Here is a 20,086-nt window from a genome sequence, read left to right on the forward strand (position 1 = left end):
AGGTAACTTGAATGAAATATGATTATTTAAATATCTGTAGGGTATCCATTTTAATTGAACACACCACAAATGATCTAGTCATAAAGAGGCCATCCGCTCGAGAGCTTCTCTCATTACAACTGAAGTTAAGTAAATACCATTTTTTACGTAATACTGTTGTTTAAATGTGATTCACTTACGGGCACTAATGTAAAAAAAATGTAGTGTCAAGATACTAAATAATCAGCTTTCTACCTAAATTCGTGTCATTTGTTATGTGGCGAAACTTAACTTAACGCCGTTCTTTATCTTATCACACCGAGAAAATGAATATTATTTCTGTATAAGATACAGTAAAATATATTTTTATATTTAAGCTAACTATTTGTAAGTAAACTTACTGGAATTTCGTACTGTTTACGCGGTATTCGCTTATGGAATAAATATAACACTCAAATAGTAACAGCACTGTGCAGAATTATTCACACCTTACCATTAACTCGCCCATTGCCTCGTCTACTACACGCATTTGGGGCTTTTTGGGATATTCAGTGTATCGAATTTTTGAATTTTGACATTAAATCTTTTTTTAAATACAGCCAAATTAATAAGGCACTGCACAATTACATACAGCCAAGATTCAGGTAATTATGTTTTTTTTCTTTATTTGATTTAAACGTTTTCATATTATAAAATTTGATATTAAGACATTTATTGTATTAAGATAAGTTAAACTATAAATTTTCGAAGCAAATATACATTTGTACGTATCTGAAGTGGTGACCTGGTTTAGACAAATCATTAGTACATTTCGGGTACCTATTGCATCTGAAACGATTTAGGTTAAATCAGCTATTACGTTCATAGTTTCGGATATTGAACTGTATTTACTCTCACATGTCAGAATACATTTGATTCAAGTGCATTATCGACTGTGATTTATTGTTAGTAAGTCTTAAAATATTTTATATTCGATTTTAATATTTTTCAATTTATCTTTAAAAAAGTATTATTGACAGTTTTTTTTTTCATTACCAATTTTACGCTAAACATGTGGCGGAAGTGACAGACAGGTTTGACTTCAGTCTAGCATAAGAATCTATTCGCCCCTCTAAATAGCGATCGATCTCTTTGAAGTTGTCGCCGTGAGGTTGTTTATAGACACTAGTTCGATGTAATAAATATAATTGACGCACACACAAGACATCGGACACTTCTTACTGTACAACGTTCGCCAACTGTGAACTCAATATTCTTTCGACATTAATCGAGGACGTATCTCTTCCAGCCGTTGCCTCCAGAAATTTAAAAAACCTTAGCAGTGATTAAAAAAGTGGTTACGGTTCGATTTTCAAATTTGCGCGCGATTGTCAAGTTTTTCCGCGATTGTCAAGTTTTCCCGCGTTGGTGTTTTGTGCGTTCGGAAACGAACAGTAATAGAATATTATTGTGAGTGATGTTTAGAGAAAGCATGTGTTGTACCTGAATCCCTCTTTTCATAGAATAGTGTTTATAATATATCTTACCTTCTTGTTAACAAATATTTATAACAAATTTTAATTCAAAAATTATAAATAATTAATATTGTTATTCAATTTATTTAAAACAGTAGTTATTGTACAGTATTTAATTTTTCTCGGAGAAATCATTGTACAATCATATAGTTTATCTATTCGACACCAGATGGCGCGATGACAAAGTATCATTTGCGTTCTTACTATTACAATAGTTTTTTTAATAGCATTTTTTAAATATATATTAAATATGTAGCAATAAGATATACTGATAAATTTAAATATATATATTTATTCCTTTCTCTTTCTTAAGAGTAACGTCTCATAATTGAAAGTGCTAATTATGTTTTACAAACGTTACTTTCTTTTTATCATAATTCACACTTATTTTTGTCATGTTTTCAATTTTCTTTCACTTTATTTTATACTACATATATAATATGTATATTATCTTTTTTATTATTAAAACTGCTACAATGTATGTAGAAAGGATACTCGATCTGTTTATCCTAGGATAGACTGTGAAGTTGAAAAAAAAAAAAAAAAAAATTGACTAAATAAACTATACCCTAAACCCATACACTAAACCTTAACCAATTTATTTATTTTTTTACTTAAATTTAATGTATTATCCTATTGCAATTCAGTACCATTAATCACAGTATTTCACGACTAGCTACAGCCATAGCTACCGTTGGTTTTATTTTAAAATTGTGTTTTTACGTTTCTTCACTTATTTTTTTATTATTATCCTCATTTTTTACTAAAAATAAAAGATCTATGGCACAATATAATTTTAATTTCATAATACTCATTTATACGTCCAACTATTTTCTAAATAGATCGATAATAACTCATCACACTAGATGTTCATTTTAGTATTATTATCCGACCTTAACACCGATTCTCATGAAATACGGTTTTGTAATAAAATATTAAACACTACAAGTTTATTTATGTAGGAGTCGACAACAAATATTAGGTAAATTACGTAATTTTATTAGTTACTAAGTGCAACATGCTTTAAATATTTACAAAATGTATATGTAAAACATAATGAATAGCCTAAATAATCGTAAATATAAAATCGATAGGTACAATTCGAGCCGTCGCGCCGTGGTACAACGTCTGACACTAAACGCAACGGTTGAGGGTTCAATTCTGGCTCGGGGAAATGATATAATCATTTAATTTCCCCGAGCCAGAATTTACTTTCATTTACCCGTCTGGTTGACGAAGTGTAGCATAGAGTCCCCTCACTCATTACGCTAAGCTTCGTTAATTCGGCGCTTAAGGAACCAACTCTAGGTTCACTCTGCCTACTCTGCATACTCTGCCAACTATGCGGAGAAAGCTTACGGGAGGTTTAAATAGTATTTTTTCCTTCACGCATTTCTTGTGATTTTTTCTTTGCTATGTAACAGAAATTAATTTTCATTAGAAAAACAAAAATATTTTTAAATTTACATATTACCACGATTAAGACCCGAACCATCGCGATATTAGTTACATCTTTATAGTGCCGAGATTGCGAACTTTTTAATGATGTCGATAATACAAATCTATCTCATTAAAAATTAACGTTTGATGTTTTCCAACCTATTTATTTTTATATCTAACATAAGTAATAGTTTGAGTAATTACTTGCTTACATAATATACTACCTCTTTCCTGTGGTTTGCTCGCGTAGTCTAATTTATATAAATGTATTGATGTACTTATTGTTGTTCTGCTTCTACTGGTCGTAGCGTAAAGTAATACAGCCTTCCTCTTTAAATAGACAATCCAACATAAAAAAAATCTATTAATAACAATAATAATCAACAATAACTATTAAGTTTTATAATATAAATATAAATATCTATAAAAAATAATAATAAAATTTATCTTATTAATATTACTGAGAAAACCTTATGGCACTTAAATTTTTCCTGATTAATATATTTCCAGTTTCTTGTTACCATTAATCATTTTTGGGTTTCGTACTCTTTACGACCAGTGAGGATTATAATATGAATCGTAAATAATAAACACTTACGAGTACATATGTTTATATTTTTGAAAACCAAAAAAAAATACATTAAGCTACAAAAAAGAATTTATTTTTCATAGTAACAAATTGAAATGGAGGTCGTTGACTCAGCCTCGTTGCCAATGTTTTTAAATATAAATAAAATATTGGCAGTAACGTCCATCAACGCATCGTCTTCGATTTATAAAATGCATGCCAAAATTATTTTTTAATATTTTCTATAAAAAAGCACGAAGAGGATTTCTCATGATTTCAAATTACATATTCAAATTCCCTTCAACGTTCATAATTTAAATATTGGCATTTTTTAATTTTTTAGTCAGGTTTAGATACTAAAACACAGAACTCCACTAAAACAAAATGTTATACCAATTTTTTTCTCTATATTTATCATAGAGTGAGAGTCTCAGTAGCGAAAAACAGTGTTTACCTGCACAAAATTACCTGCGAATAAAGCAACAACCTAAAAAAATCTTTCATAAATATAAGAAATAATATCTAAATTCAAGTTCATTATCTATTTAGTTTTGACTTGAGAAACACATAGCAGACGTAAATTATCCCACCAGCAAGCAGCAGTGTGAGGAAAAATACGCGCGCGCGCCAACTCGGATTAAACGATAAAAACATGAACGAACGATGTCATGCCGTAAGAAACATGTGGCTTACGGCAGACGTCGCCACGTGACAAAACTCGTAAATATATTTTTTGTAGCGTACAAACGTACAATTCGTTTTCTTATTATATAATTCGAATTCTTGTTTTTACGTTCCGTGAAAAATAGATTCGGTAGTTCAATGTATTGTACTGGCTTTGCACCTTGAACGTCGGACTTAATATTTAAAATTCTTTCTTAGAAAAGTTTTTGTTCCTTATAAAATAGCCGTAAAATAATATAATAACCTTTCAATTACAAAATGCACTTTGAAATATCACTACAATCATTGATATTTAACATGCTGAAAAAAAAATCTTGGAAGACTTACTCATTCATTAACTATGACTTTATTTAAATTAAATATGTTACTTATTTTTTTATGTATATATATAATTATGGAACTTTATAAAATATTATACCTAGATTACTATTTATATATATTATCTAAAATAGTTATCTATTTTATGTTTTGTAATTTTTTGCAAAATTGTGTTCATATGAATCATTTAGGCCTCTTGATGTCTTAGTTTTGTTTGTTCGATAATTCTAAAATTTGTAATTAATGTAATCAAATATACGAGCGTTTCTCATTATTAAATCATTGTTAGTGTAACGTGCTTGGTTCCCTCCGGTATGAGGCGGGCGGTGCGCACGGCCCGCCGCGCCGGTGACGTCACGGGTGTCCGGTTACGCTAACTTTCACTCCATCTCAAAGGCAAGGTCACTTTCGGGATATTCACGTACGATATGCACGCAGCACGTTTATAATGTTGTTTTTTTATTGCCTTTTCTGATTTAGGTGTGAAGAGGATAGTTTTTATAGCTATCACGGTGTATCCCGCATATAGTAGGGTAGGCAAGGAGATATACAGATAATGTAGTGTCAAAACATTCCATTCTCTACTTTTCCCTCGAATTTGAGACTTTGACTTTCATTTTTTTACTTTTTTTGGGTTGCAGAACTCTACGGTAATAGATCGTTTAGGATAGACAGTTTTATAAATTACTTTATTAGCGTACAGTTTGTAATATATATTGTAATAGAGTAGTTAACTGCACTAGTCATTTTTAGATATTAGAATTTTTTGTATTTTGCGGTATAGACAGAAAGGCGCTACTGATTAGCTACTCTGTTTTCTGTCTGCGCACTGAATGGTGGTTACCTTCCTACTAACCAATCTGTGGTATTACCCAGTTTTTATATACTATCAGAGAATTGGACCCACATATAATAAATATTATATTTTATGTTAGATCTCAATTATTTATATATAAATAACAATTTAAAACAATATAAACAATTCCTTTATTTAGTTAGTTTGTTTGCCAAGTTAAATTTATTTTGGATCGTTGCTCTGACTTTAACAGTTTGATATATCGCTCATTTGGTGCAACAATGATTTATTTGCAAATCAAAATCAAATCAGTTTCACGCCGTATCCCGCACACAACAGGGTAGGCAGGGGGAACCCGGTGTGAGTGGAACCCACGCCGTTACCCACTTTTCACCGAAGCGAAGTTTCCGAGACCAGAGCGAAGCACATATTTTTTCACAAATATCACATTTCAGAGAAGCAATTACGCTAAAAACTATTTAAATCATTCGATTAATGTTGATGAGTCTATTTTACTAACGCATTTTACAACGTTTAATGGTTCCAAATATTTTACCTCCTACTTACGGCAGCGCGATGCACGCGGCACTTTCTATGAAAAATAATCACGCATTAATGGCACAGATTCTTTATTTTTTGGATAAGTTAAAAAGGAAAAGCAATTAATAATATTTCTCATAAATTTTAATCATTCTTGGATACAGTTTCAGTACGTATATTGAACATTGGTGCATAGATTTTTATTTTTGCGCAAAATATATGTATAATATAGATTTCATTTCCATTCCGCCACTCAATTGGCGATGACTCGAGAATTCGGTGGAAACTGGGGAACGGAAGTGTATATATAGGAAAGAGAATTTCTTAACACTAGGTTACAAGGATCTCCCTGCCTACCTTGCGGCATGCTGGATTCATTCAGCGGTACTTAAAGCTTAAAAGACCAAAACCAAAGATAGCTTATTAAGTTGTAATTATTTCGTACTACATTAAACAGATGCTAATAAATCTTGGTGTCTGTTCAAACACTGATACAGCGCGCCCAATTTCCCGCACCTAAAATGGCACCTACACATTGCACTTCAGTAAAAGCTGTATGTATACACGAGCTTTCGTCACTGTGACGTCATGTCTGTAATTAGAAGAACCATAAAACATTATGAAGATATTTTTGTGCTAATACAGTTAACACATACTTTTTTTCATCTCTCACGTCTCGTATTATGCGGTGAGCACAATGTTAATTTTTTTTTCTTAAAATTTAGGTTTCAAAGAAAAGAAATGTAATGTTAAGGAATTTGAAACCGGTAGAGTCGTTATGTGTAAAGATGTTAAAAAATATCGGCTTAATTTTATAAATTACGCATTTAATTAATTCAGTTTTATACATTTAACACGGTTTTTGTTTTTCAACCGATTTTTATAAAAGGAGGAGGTTATCATTTTTTTGTTTGCTACCTTTGCTACATAAGTCTTAAATTTGCATTAAGTGTATGACAAATGGATGAATAATTCAATATCCCGCCAACCGATTTCGATGATTCTTTTTTTATTGGGAAGGATACCCTTCAAGGGTAGTTTGACGAGAGTTTGGTTAGGTTCTGATTATGAGATCCGGTGGAAGTCGGTTTTATTTGTTAAAAAATATTTTGAGGCAATATTTACGACTTTAGTATAGTTATATATTTTCGCATTAAAGAACAAAATAAACATACTAATTAATCAAACAATAAATCAAAGCTTAAACAACAAACAATGCAATTCTGATTCGGTGAAATTGAATAATGTAAAAGTGATTTATGTATTAATGTCACGTTTAATTTATGAATATTCTCCCGATCAAATGATCCCGCCATTTAGAAGTAACTGATAATAATAAAATCTTTGGCAGTATGACAAAAACCATTGCGCTGTTTTTGAGTTCGTACTTTTTTTATCGAGAAAATAGTTTCGCGCGCAAATGTTACAGTATTATTTATTACATATTCTTTATCCAAAGAGGTCGATGACTCATGTGCTACGTCAAAATTGAATATCAAATTAAAATACTATTTTCGGTGTTTGCCAAATATTTCAATGTCGACTTGCAGTTGTCACTTGTCCATTAATTACCGACATTTTGTGCATAAAAATCAACAGTCTCGTGATAAATTCTAAATGAAATTCTTTAATCAAACGTGATTGGTAAAAATAGAAAGATATTTTTATAAAAATAATAAATATTTCATTTTAATTAAGTACGTTTATTTTTTTTACTTACGCATTTTAGTTATCTCTTTTTATGAAATTTATATAAATATTTAAAGATTTTCAAAAGCACACATTTGGTATATTCTTTTCAGTCCATCTATCTATTTAAAACTACAACGTATTAATTTGAAAGTCAATTTCGTAATTAGTATAATGCAACGAATAGCATATTTGCTGTTTTGTTATTTATAAAAAGTAAAAAAGTATTTTTTTATGATTTCAATTAGGCTAAATCAAATGCTAGTCTATTTTATGACCTAAACAATAGACTATACACAACCTTGGATCAATACAAACGTAATAATGCCCGGTCACAACGCCAAACTGTTATCTAAATGTGGACACAATCTTTGGCAAGTATTGCATTTTAATTTCAGTTGTTCATATCTAGTCCCGGCGTTACATCGCTGCACCTAACCCCTTTATCGAACTTTTAACCTATCCCTCTCCCTTTCGAAAGTGATACAGAATGGGACTGTTGTTGTCAGTAATCATATCTTACGTCGGCTTTCACGAAGCTATAGAATGCATGAAGCATATTATAAGTGGAATTATACCAGAAACGGAACCCAATTTTAATGATCTCGTCGAATATTACACACGACTGCTCCAAAAGACAGCGAACGCCTCACCTCGAGACTGGACTAAGGAACCGGGCCAAGGTTACCTCTGCTTGACTGAAGATAAAAATGGAATTCTCAAATCTGCCGCTGTCAAATTCTATGGCGGACAACCGAATTCGACTGCCATATTGTTTTCGACTAAAATATCCAGCTTTGGCCAAGACTCATTTGAAGAAAGTGCTCAAGCAAATGGTGATTACAGAGTAGACAGGTATCCAACGAAAACGAAAACAATCATTTCGAACTCATCAGAATCTTTTAGTGTGGGATATAGAAACAGATCACCGACTTCTTCTGGAAACATTTCAGATTCTAATCCTGAGCCTGATGAAAACCTTGATGACGGAAATAAAAATAAACAAAAACTCTCGACAGAATCCACCCCTAAAACACCTTCTTCAACGTTGCCCGAAATACTGTTTGAATCGTATAGTGGAGATAAAAATGGGGATATAAAGTACAGCGAAGACTTTTTAAGGTTAATATTTTATATACTTGACGTTTTGCACTCATATTGCACGTCATTAATATCAAATCATAAACCACTCTCTGTAGTGACCTATATCTTTAGTTCATACGTGTGTACTATTCACTAATATTCGTTCAGGACACGATTTTCCTATAAGGATTCATTACATTTACATGATTATTTTCCTATTCATATATAATTTTGTTTAAGATCTCTTGATGGGATTAAATATCGACCTCTGCAGCGAAGCGACCCGAGTTTTAGACGGAGATCGTTTAGAAAACGAGCGTCGTCTTCATCCAATTCATCCAGAGATTCTCGAGCGTCCCGTGATGAGGAACTTAAAATATTTACTTCACTCGAGGAAGATGAATTCAAACGCATGAACAAAGATGAAAATTATACTGGATTTGGCAGTGCCCCTAACTTAGCAGCGCGTTCTTATTCCAGAAGTCGGTCGCGAGAGAAGTCCCGTGAGAGGCGAAACGAAGGCACTATTCCAGAAGCAACCTCTTACAGCCTAGATGAGGAACGACTAAATGACGCAAGGGCGTTTATCAAGGATATGCCCAAACTTTCGTCCCTTGACGAGAATGACAAATCTAGTGATATACCTGAGGTAAAGGAAGAAGAAGAAGATGTTGATTTTTGGGCTAACATTGAAGATTAGAAGCGCTTTTTAATCTAGCACGAACGCACCACTGCTTTATGAGCATGACTGATTAAAGACATTAAATGATAAATCCCTTCTTTTCTAGTTTGTTTTATAATCCCTTTAAGCATATACTTTCCTTTCCGACAGGAAAAACTGTTTTATATAAGCTTAGAATGGCTTTTTAAAAATTAGATATTTACACATTCATACGAAGTAGATAGTCAGTTATACATTTGTCAAAATTATACATCGAAAATATATCATTATCAAACATATTTTTAATTCTAGCATAATTAACGTAATCAAATATATATTTTCTTAAATTATAAATTTAGATATTTTTATAATGTGTAAACCAATAAGGTTTATTAGTATTAAACACACTGTGTTGCTCAAGATATCCTAAAATAAAGCGTTCGGCTCGAACCTCGACCCACTTGTTCTTAATGTGACGCCGACCTTCTGTTCTCGCCTCTCTTCATGGTAGTATTGATATAGGACAGAACATTTAAAATATATTTTAGCTATATAATATATGCCTGCGACTCGTAAATTGAAATCGTCGTTAGTTTCCTTTACTTTAGTTCCAGAAAATTTTAAGTGCGCTCTTAATTTCAAAACCACAAGAAAATAAAATAACATATGCGCAGTCGCGTTTATAGATACAACTGAAATGTGGTAAGAATCTGATATTATAGTTACAAAGGTCGTCTCATTCTGAGTAAACCGCCACTGGTAACCGCAACTGTATTTACTGAAGTAAATCTTTACGACAGGAAACCTCTTGCCAAAATATTATCCATTTCGACATATTTTAATAATAATTTAAATATCGTTTTGACAGTACCGATATTTGAGATCGTTGTGGCGCGGTAGATCGCTTCAGTCTGCAAACACAGTGGTTTTCTGATTGGGATTCGATTCCCACTTAGGGGAGTATTTATTCAAATTATTTTGATTCCCTTCTCTGATAGGTAAAGCTCGAAGCTAAAAATTCGATGGTTCAGTGGTTAAAAAACATTTATCTATGTTCCCTCTGCTTACCTTGCTATGTTGGAATCAGCATGAAGTTCCTTTTTTAGTATTATATTTTCTTTCTGTTAATAAATTTGTAATTTTCTATTTGAATACATGAGACTAACATAAATACCATGGTTGCTGAAAAAAAGTAAAAAGGATTCGAGCTTCAAAATTCTTAAAAAATCACACTGTCAATTTTTATTAATGGACCAAAAAAAAACTAGGATCTTAATGGACAAGTACATAATTACCCAATTCTTAGCAATCATATCAAAGATGTATGGATGGATGTATATTCCATATAGAGCGGCTTACAGCGGTTATACAGAGCTCCCTTTTCCATTACTTTCTCTTAACGTTATTTAGTATCCATCAAAACTAAATTGTCTATCCCCTTTCTAATTTATTTTCGGCCGCCGGGCATATTCATCATAGTCTATATTTAGATACAGTACGACGCCAAGTCAAAGTCAACTGATAAACAAATAAAATTTTCTAGGAATCCTTAAAGAAATAAATATTTTCCAAAATCTTCTTAAACAAATTAAATATCGATTTAAACATTATTTAAAAGAGCATTTCTCACATTAGTACTCATATTTTTAAGACTTTTTTTGGAGGCTGACGTGGCCCTGGGGCACAAGCGTGCGATTCTAAACGCAACGGTTGTGAATTCGATTCCCACTTGGGGAAATTAATTGTTTAATATTTTTATTTTCTCGCTCTGGTAACAAGGCAAAGCGCTCGAGATTTTGGCGAAAAGAGGGGACACTTAAGACACTGTTGGAACACTCTGCTTATCCTGCTATATGCGGTTTATTGCGCGTAGTTGCAAGAAAAATGTTTATTAAAAATTTATTATGTTACAAATCTATTTTTTTCCGCCAAAAAAATATCTTATAGTAATTATGCCATATTATTTAATTTTAAGCAAAGCTTAACTCAGGGACAATGGGTACGTTGTTGAATTAAAAAAAAGCAAAGATTATTACTAATTATTGTCTTTAGATAGAACTTTCCATAAATTTTACATTTTAAATTTTAACAGTATCGAATAACAGCGGCGACATAACCTTTATAAGAATTAAAATAAAAAATATATCTTTTAAGTAAACTTCATAAACAGGTGTTTACCATCTCCTTGGAAACGTAAGCGAAATTTAAAAATAAACTAATGAATGAACGTTGACCAAGACCTTCTCCGCTAAGACATCGACCTGCTGCGTCTAGACAAAAATGAAGGCAGCGTCGATATGTGACGAAGCCTAATAGCATCCGGTAGGCTCGTTACTTCTGCTGAGAAAACGAATGAAAATATTTTCTTAGAGAGGCTAAAAAATATGAATTTGGGAAATTAGTTTATATCCTTGTATGGAATAGAGGACATAATGATCAGCTTCACGTTTTTCTAGAGTATTATGGAAAATATTGTCAAAACAATCCGTCCCCTACATTCCGCCTAATTTTCGAGACATTCATTGCTTGTTGGATGGCGGAGCTCAACGCCACGTTTTGTCTAACGTAGCCGGAATACCAAAATAAATTAAATATAAGTGTTTCAAATATTCAAAGTTATTTATCAAAGATTATTCTATTATCAGCAATTTTAGAGACGGAATATGTAGACATAGGGAATTTTAAATCACAGATTAGTCTAACCTATGGTCTAAATTTTTTTGTTTGTTTTGGAAAGAAAGGAAACAAAAATATTTCTCGAATGTGACTACTATCTGATGATGTGCTATTATCTGGCATAATTAGTATATATTATAGTCACAAATTATTCAATTTTTTATTGTTAGATACACTTTATATGAAGCTAAATCAGTAAACTAATATTTTTTTACACTTCGAGGCCAGTCGTGACGCAGGGGCACAAAATGTGACTGTAAAATCGACTGGTCCATTTCTTCGCTCTGGTGTCGAGACAAAGCGCGGCGTTGAGTTCCGCCACTCAATACACAATGCCTACAGAATTCGGCGGAAATCTGGTTTCGGCGGAAAGTGGGAAGCGGAGTGTCTTAACATTAGGTTCCCTCTGCCTACCCTGCTGTGTGTGCGGGGTATAGCGTAAAGATGGTTTTTTTTATAACTTACGAGAAATTATTTGGCAAACATAAATACATCCTAATGAAATATTACCCCATCTCAACAATATCACATAATTATAATACATACATGTAAAACTTATAACATCCTTTTCTGAAGTTGGTTAATAAAGTGAACAAATGCACGCTGGCACAAAATATTTTAATATCCACACGCTTTGATGCCTTTTCTGTTTGTTATTTTTACTATTGCTGTAACTATAATGTATTTTAATATTTGCTAGGAAGTTTGAGGCCGTCGTAGCGTAGGGGCACGACTATAAACGCGACGGTTGTGGGTTCGATTTCCACTAGGGATAATGAAATATTTAATATTTTCATTTCCTCGCTCTCTTTCGTTGAATTCCGCCACTCGGAGCGGAGTATTTTGACACTAAATTCCCAAGTTCCCTCTCCCTACGGAACACAGCGTGAACAAAAAAAAGTTAATTTTAAAATGCGGATTATTTATACGTTACGTTTAATAAAATCAATTACTCTATGTAGGTTTCTTATGCGGGTTGGTAGTAAAATTGGCATCAAAAGTTACGAAATCAAATACCTTGTTAGGAAAAAATATACATTATAAAGTACAGTATTGGATGCCCATACCAAAAATGATTATAAATTGCGTAAAGTAGAGAGTGTAGAATCTTATCACCTAATAATTATCACGCACTACGAAAATGCGGGAGGTGCGTGATGACAATAAAATGAACTTGTCACATTATAATTGGCTGCCTTCGTGATGTTAACGAATCGTTCATAACGTCTTGATCTGCAAGTTGACGATGGATAGGGTCGAACTCTTGAAAATACATCTATTTGAATGCATCTGTAACATGTATTTAGGTCGATGTTTATTTATAAATCAGTAATCGTTTATTAAATACAATGAAACAGATGCAGATTGGGAACTTTTAATCCTAATTCAATATCAATAGCTCAGAAGCAATCGGCCTATATTCACAAGTGCAAGCAAATCATCTCGGAGCCTTTAAAAGTCTTCAAATGTGGGGTAACTGATCGGGTTATCGAAGTAAACGTGCGATTCCCCGGACGCTCGAGAACGCCCGCGCACCTGCCCTCTCCGTCACTCATCCAAATTTAAATCCTGATCTCCCCCCACCGGTGCGAGCGCTTTACATTCTGGAATAATTCCTGCGATTCACCCACTGGTTCTCGCCATTCGAAATCGGGTCGCGACCGCGTTCGGTGATATCGTTTATTTAGCAAAACAGCCAAATCCTAGCCATGGCTGACGTTGACGTTCAAGTCCAATACACGACCACCGAAAGAAAGACCAGGAAGGTCAAAAAGACCTCCAAGCGTAGGGAATCCAAGGATGGTGAGGTCACCGTGACAGAACTGGAACAGACCAACACCACCACCTCCAACGACGATGGGTATGTGTAGCGGTGGCCTAAACCTTGACCCTCGTGCATAGTGCGATGTGACCAGTGCGTCTGTAGTCTGTAGTGTTCGATTCAATAGACCATATATAGTGTCTACCATGTTAGGCTTCGTCTGGCCACCCTCACATACCCAACCTTATTTAAGGTATATTTATTAAATTTTAAGATCATTAAATTTTTGTTCTTAATACACATTTTAAGCCTGTACATTTTTATGTTATACTTTACGCGAAATATGATATGTTATAAATAACTACGAACACCGAAAATTATGGAGAATAATTTTACTAGGAAAATAACATTTACCTAATAAAACATACAAACGATACACTTTTATACAATTAGGACAAATTATTAATAAAGACAATTTCTTTCAGCTTATTTTCAGCGGCGAATACACCAAGGCGATGAACAAGGACTGGCACAGCGGTCACTTCTGCTGTTGGAAGTGTGACGAGTCCCTCACCGGACAGCGCTACGTGCTCAGGGATGACCACCCCTACTGCATCAACTGCTACGAAAGCGTTTTCGCTAACGGCTGCGAAGAGTGCAGCAAGACCATCGGCATCGATTCTAAGGTAATCTATCTACATTTAACTGAGTTTTGTAATGAATCGTTTCATTTTATATACACTTAAATGTATTGGCTGACGGAATATATTTTTAAGCGATAGTTATATGTGATGGCTCAAAAATACATTTATTTGCTTATACATTTTACAAATGAAAAATACATATATTTGCATATACATTTTGAATTTGAATTTTTGATGTCCACTTTGCCTTTACCAAGGTCTACTAAACTGAGAAGTTGATTTACTCATAATTTGTATCTTGTATGGCTGTTAGCTTGTTTATACTTCACATTAAATAATCCCAAAATTAGATCAGAATCATAGTTAGTGGCATTGCAAAGCTTTGTTGGTGATCAAATTTAGTTTTGTCACTCCAGTCGGCCCAGATTCTTGGGCGTACCTCTGCACACGGCCCCAGGCCGAACGTTGCCAACGTCGAGTATACCTATACGTTCAACTGACGAATGACTACTCCCGTTAGAACAAACAGCTACAATATTACAATTGTATAGCAAATCACTTTGAACTGTACGCCAAGATGGTATAAAAGTCATCGACGATAAAAGGCTTCAAATGTGAAATTTGTTTTCATGTTTATCTCATTCTGAATAAACGTGAAATTTAACTATGCAAAATGATAGAAGTCCAACTATTTTAGTGAAGTATGAAATTTTAATTTAGTGAATATACAAATGTGATCCTCAATAGATTTTTAAGATTAAGGTTACATATTTTTTTTTGAAAATAAAAAACACTACTGGGTAAATAAAATGCATAATCTTGTAAATATTTTTACGTAATATAAGAGCGTTAACTATGCATTTTGCATAAGACTGCAATAAATGTACACTAAGAACATATAGCAGATCACATACTATTTTTGGAGTTCAGTCAGCAGGGCGCTGATGGCAGTGGCGCAGGGGTACAAGCGTGCGACTGATGAGGGTTCGATTACTACTCGAGAAAATGAAATATTTAATATTTTCATTTCTTCGCTCTTTCTTTTTCTCTTAAGTACGTGGTGTTAGGTACCACCACTCAATACACAATGCCTACAGAATTCGGCGGAAATAGGCAGTGAAGTGTCATAACACTAGGCTTCCTCTGTCTACCCTACTACATGAAGCTGAAAGAAGATACTATTTTTGGGTCGGAAACAAAATCATTGTAATGTTTTCGTTTAGTTATGACCTTGAACAGTCGCGGGTGGATCGGTCAGGCGATTCTTTTAAGATTTATGCATGATTCAAACAGCACTTAGCATTTCGTAATCGACAAAATAAGTTTTCATATTTTATTGACATTACGACATCCACTTTGGTTAAAGAGCGCGTGTATCAGATTCATCTCGCGATGCTGCCAAGAATAGAACTTTAAATGAGGGGGCTTTATTTTGAAATTCTGAAATTAGATGCAGCCGTAAACTAGTTAAGGGCGAGTGTTTACATAATGTCTCATGTTTGTTAGAATAACATGCACACTGGGAAATATTTTAAATTTTCACGTTTTGTGTTAGTTTTGTATGAAGTTAACAAATAAGTTGTTTTTAGTGTTTTTGTAGGAATAATTTCTCATATTGTTTCAATAGTACCTACTTTTGCCTGTGCACTCCTATTATATCATATAATCTTAAGTGACGCCCACAACTTATTGTTTAGTTACTTAATGGGTGGTTTTTCCAGTTATATTGCGTCTTAGGAATACTTTATTCTATATACATTTACTTATACATATAATATTTGCTCACCACTTCAAACTCATTAATCATTCTAAGCTGGGAACGTCACTGTCAATATTTTTAACGCTTCCAATGTGACTAATATAAGTGGAATTGGTACTGAAAACTACTGCGATTTTGGACAAACTTGTACCAGCAAGTAAATATTTCAATAATTTCTTACAGGACTTATCCTACAAGGACAAACACTGGCACGAAGCGTGCTTCATCTGCGCGAAGTGTCGCGTGTCTCTCGTGGACAAACAGTTTGGTTCCAAGCTCGACAAGATCTACTGCGGCAACTGCTATGACGCGCAGTTCGCGAGCCGCTGCGATGGCTGCGGAGAAGTGTTCCGTGCTGGTGAGTTCATTGATATCTTGTCCGACTTCTTTTCAGCATTTTTTCATATAGCAACATGATAAAAGAGAGCCTGAGAGATAAAAAAATATTTACCGCGATATATGACTAAAATAAATAATTGAGGCCAATCGCGGCGCAGGGGCACGAGAAGCACATATTGTAGGTTCGATTCCTACTCCAGAAAATGAAATAATTAATATTTTTATTTATTCCCTCTGGTGTAGAAGCAAAGCGCGGCGTTAAGTTCCGCTACCTAATGCGCAATGCCTCCATAAGTCAGCGGAAAGTAATGTCTTAACACGGGAAGGAGGTGTCTTAACACTACAGCTTTACATCCCAGGAAGGGAACGGACGGAATCCCAGTTTATTTTATAATATTTAAAATGATGCAATTTTTCAAACTAATAATTAACACGTTATTATTGGGAAAACACCTTACATATGCCAAATATCATTTAAAAAAAAGTTCATTAACTACGAAACTCATTAAAATATCTCCACCAAATTAATTATCTCATTAAAATCCCTTCATGAAACATTTAAATTTCATCATATAAATAACTGACTGTAACTTTGAATAGACTGTAGTCGAGTCGAGTCGCTTTTCTTTTGTAAATCCGACCCGACGTGGAAATATTAAACGGGCCCAGCTTAATTAGGAGTCCTTTCAACTTTTTACTAGTCGCAAAGCAAACTGAAATTAAAGGGTATTTCCCCCCCGGGGACGACAATTATGGTTCTTACATAATGTTATATGAATCTCAGTCTGTTGTTACAATTGTTAGTAAATGCTTTAGAGATATGCGCGAGTTTTAAAGTTAAGTTATTACTTTATAAATATACTTTAATTGTTCGCTTTTAATGGTTGAACCACTGGATTAATTTAAACTATATTTTGTAACTGAATTAGAACACTGGCGAAAAATTAAGACATAATTACAATGGTTTAACAAATAATAGAAATAGTGTTAAGACACTCCGTTCTCCACTTTCCGCTCGCATTAAAAACACTATCTATTTAGCTAAAATTAATTATGTTATCAAGGCGCAATGGAAAACTTATTGCAATTATTGTGCCACTTGAAACAATATCTTTATTACCTATTATTATTTAAATTAATGTTAATTAATATTATTCAATAAAATAAAAATAGTTTTCATGGCCGTATAATTTTTTGGAAAATAAATAAGAAAAAATGGCTTGAGCTACTCACATTGTGTTTATTCTCTTTATCATTCTTACTGTAACCGCGACGGTTGTGGGTACGATTTCCACTCGGAAAGGTAAATAGTTTCCACTTCCTGGCTGCTGGCGAACAAGACCGCCGTTGAGCTCCGCCTCATTGATATCTTGAAAACTGGGTAGAAAGTGAGGAACGGAATCAACAGTAGGTTCCCTATGAATATCCTGCTATATGCTAAATAAAGCGTGAATTAACTAATTTTTACCTAATTGGAGGGCTTCCTTGTCTTCTAATAAGCCATAAAATTGAATAAAAGTAACATTTCGAATAAAATAACTTACCATATATCCTTATATATTTATATTATAATAATTTATTTATACAAACATTTATTTACGACGACATTAAATCATTCACGTCCATATATGGTGTGATGTCGCGATCTGAGAATATAGACTTAAATTACTATCGACAGGGCTTAGCGGAACATATGCTTCTATCACTTGACTCACCGCTGCGACAGCTATGACACACCGTTGTTAAGAATTAAAAATATTAAATTCTAACAATAATAATAAAATTTAGAAAAAATTTAAAAAAATATCGTTTTCTATAACTTTTTACTACTATAAGTAAAAAATATCCGATACATTGTTAAATGTATTTCCCCTCAAGAAACGCGTGAATAAACCCTTCCAATAACTACTAAACGGATTTTGATGAAACTTATACTGTTCCCTAAGTTGAAATATACCTACATAAATTATTATAATTATTTTAATTTTTAAATAATTTTATTAAATTAAAACAAACATCCTATGTATCCGCAAGTCGCTAGGCCGTATAAGGGCAGTGTGATACCCTTGCTACTTAAGGCGGTATAAGGTGATTTGAGAAAAAAACCTGCCATTGTCAATGCCGCAACCTCGACGCCTCAGCACTTTTGACTTTTACAATAAGCATGATTCGTTACTTTGTGGCATTTAAAATATTTTTTCTTAATATGGTTATATTTTTATGTAGTTTCTTTAGTTATCAATATGTACTGATTATAAATATGCTGAAAAATACTTATGAAACTGAAATCTTATGAAGTTAATAACATTTAACTGTGATTGAGATAATCTTTAGAATATATTTATGAATTAATTATATTTAATAACTTATCTTTTAATAAGACTGTTTATTTTTACTATGTATTAAAAAATATATATATATAGACCACTTAAATTCTCATAGTGAAATTATGGATATTACTTTATAAAATACACTCTTGTATAGGTGAATACTATTTATTCCAAAACAAAGACGTAAATTACCCTCATTCAATACAGACGTTTAATTTCCAAAGTACTATAACTAACTTTGTTTTAGTTAACGCTTTTGTTTTAGTTCAGATTTATTTGAGGGAACACAGAACTTTAGTAATTAAGGTAATTAGTGATGTGTTATATCGATTAACACTAAATTATCGACAGACGATTTTATTTTTATTTCATACAATTCACGTAGTTGCTAGTCAGGCATAGACAATATAGTAGTTAGATAATTCTGTTACCGGATTTCATCATCACGTACAATCAAACATTATTTTTTCTGTCCACTCGAGGAAATGAAATATTTAATATTTTCATTCTGGTAACGCTGGTAACAAAACACGGCGTTAAGTTTCGTCAATCAACACGCAAATTATACAGAATTTGGCGGAAAGTGATGAACGCTAGTTTTAATTACGTTCCCAGGTTTCCTGTGTCTACCCTGTGAATTTAAAAAAAAATCCTTATTAATTTCACAATACACACTCTAATCAATGTTCATTACTATAGAATCAAAGATAAATCTTTTTCTACGATCAATTACCCGAATGTAATGATGCCATACGAATGCGTGGACACTGATTGGACAAATAAATTGAATTAAGCGGGAGGTCGCTTTGTATACAACCGCCATAAATAAGAGGCACGTCTATTGATGTTATTTCTTTAATAAAAACAAAAATATATTGTATTTAACTTTTCTTTACTTTCTTTACTTTTCTTTTACTATAATGAATTAAAAGAATTTACTTTTTTTTTTTAATTATATTTTAGCAAAATAACGTTCCTTCTACTTTTATATGGCGAAGATAGAAAGTGTGTGACTCTACCACTGCAGTCTCAAATTGCCATTTAAATTTGTTCTGTTCTGAATTATTCCTTTCATTTATGAACAATTCTGTTTTAAAAAATCGGATTTTCTTATTGTAATTGTTGAAAGTATAATTGCTGCTTTAGAAAGAAACGATTAATATTTAAAAACAACATATAATATCTTTACATATATTCTTAGGAGATATTTATTATAAATTAAACTCTAAAATATTTTTTTATCTCACAAAATCCACCCACATTAGAAAACAACTTACATGACATCCTATTAATGATTCACAGTT

General features: G+C 32.9%; 1 protein-coding gene across 9 annotated transcripts in view; it reads left to right on the forward strand.

Annotated features, from left to right (window-relative positions):
- Positions 1-20,086, forward strand: part of Lmpt (four and a half LIM domains protein limpet) — a 123,122-nt gene that overhangs the window by 83,849 nt on the left and 19,187 nt on the right. For 3 of the 9 annotated variants that reach the window (XM_085195780.1, XM_085195778.1, XM_085195779.1), the window contains exons 7-8: positions 14,196-14,396; positions 16,297-16,471. In XM_085195780.1, coding sequence (XP_085051906.1) covers positions 14,196-14,396; positions 16,297-16,471 — 376 coding nt within the window. Of the gene's footprint in view, positions 1-467; positions 624-1,231; positions 1,429-7,922; positions 8,651-8,851; positions 9,261-12,226; positions 13,964-14,195; positions 14,397-16,296; positions 16,472-20,086 lie in introns of those variants that run through there. The other 6 variants (XM_085195776.1, XM_085195777.1, XM_085195782.1 and 3 more) reach the window with 6 other exon arrangements.

The sequence above is a fragment of the Heliconius melpomene genome, chromosome 13 (genome assembly GCF_056956725.1).
Source record: "Heliconius melpomene rosina isolate 202511_hmr_F chromosome 13, ASM5695672v1, whole genome shotgun sequence".
NCBI lineage: Eukaryota > Metazoa > Arthropoda > Insecta > Lepidoptera > Nymphalidae > Heliconius > Heliconius melpomene.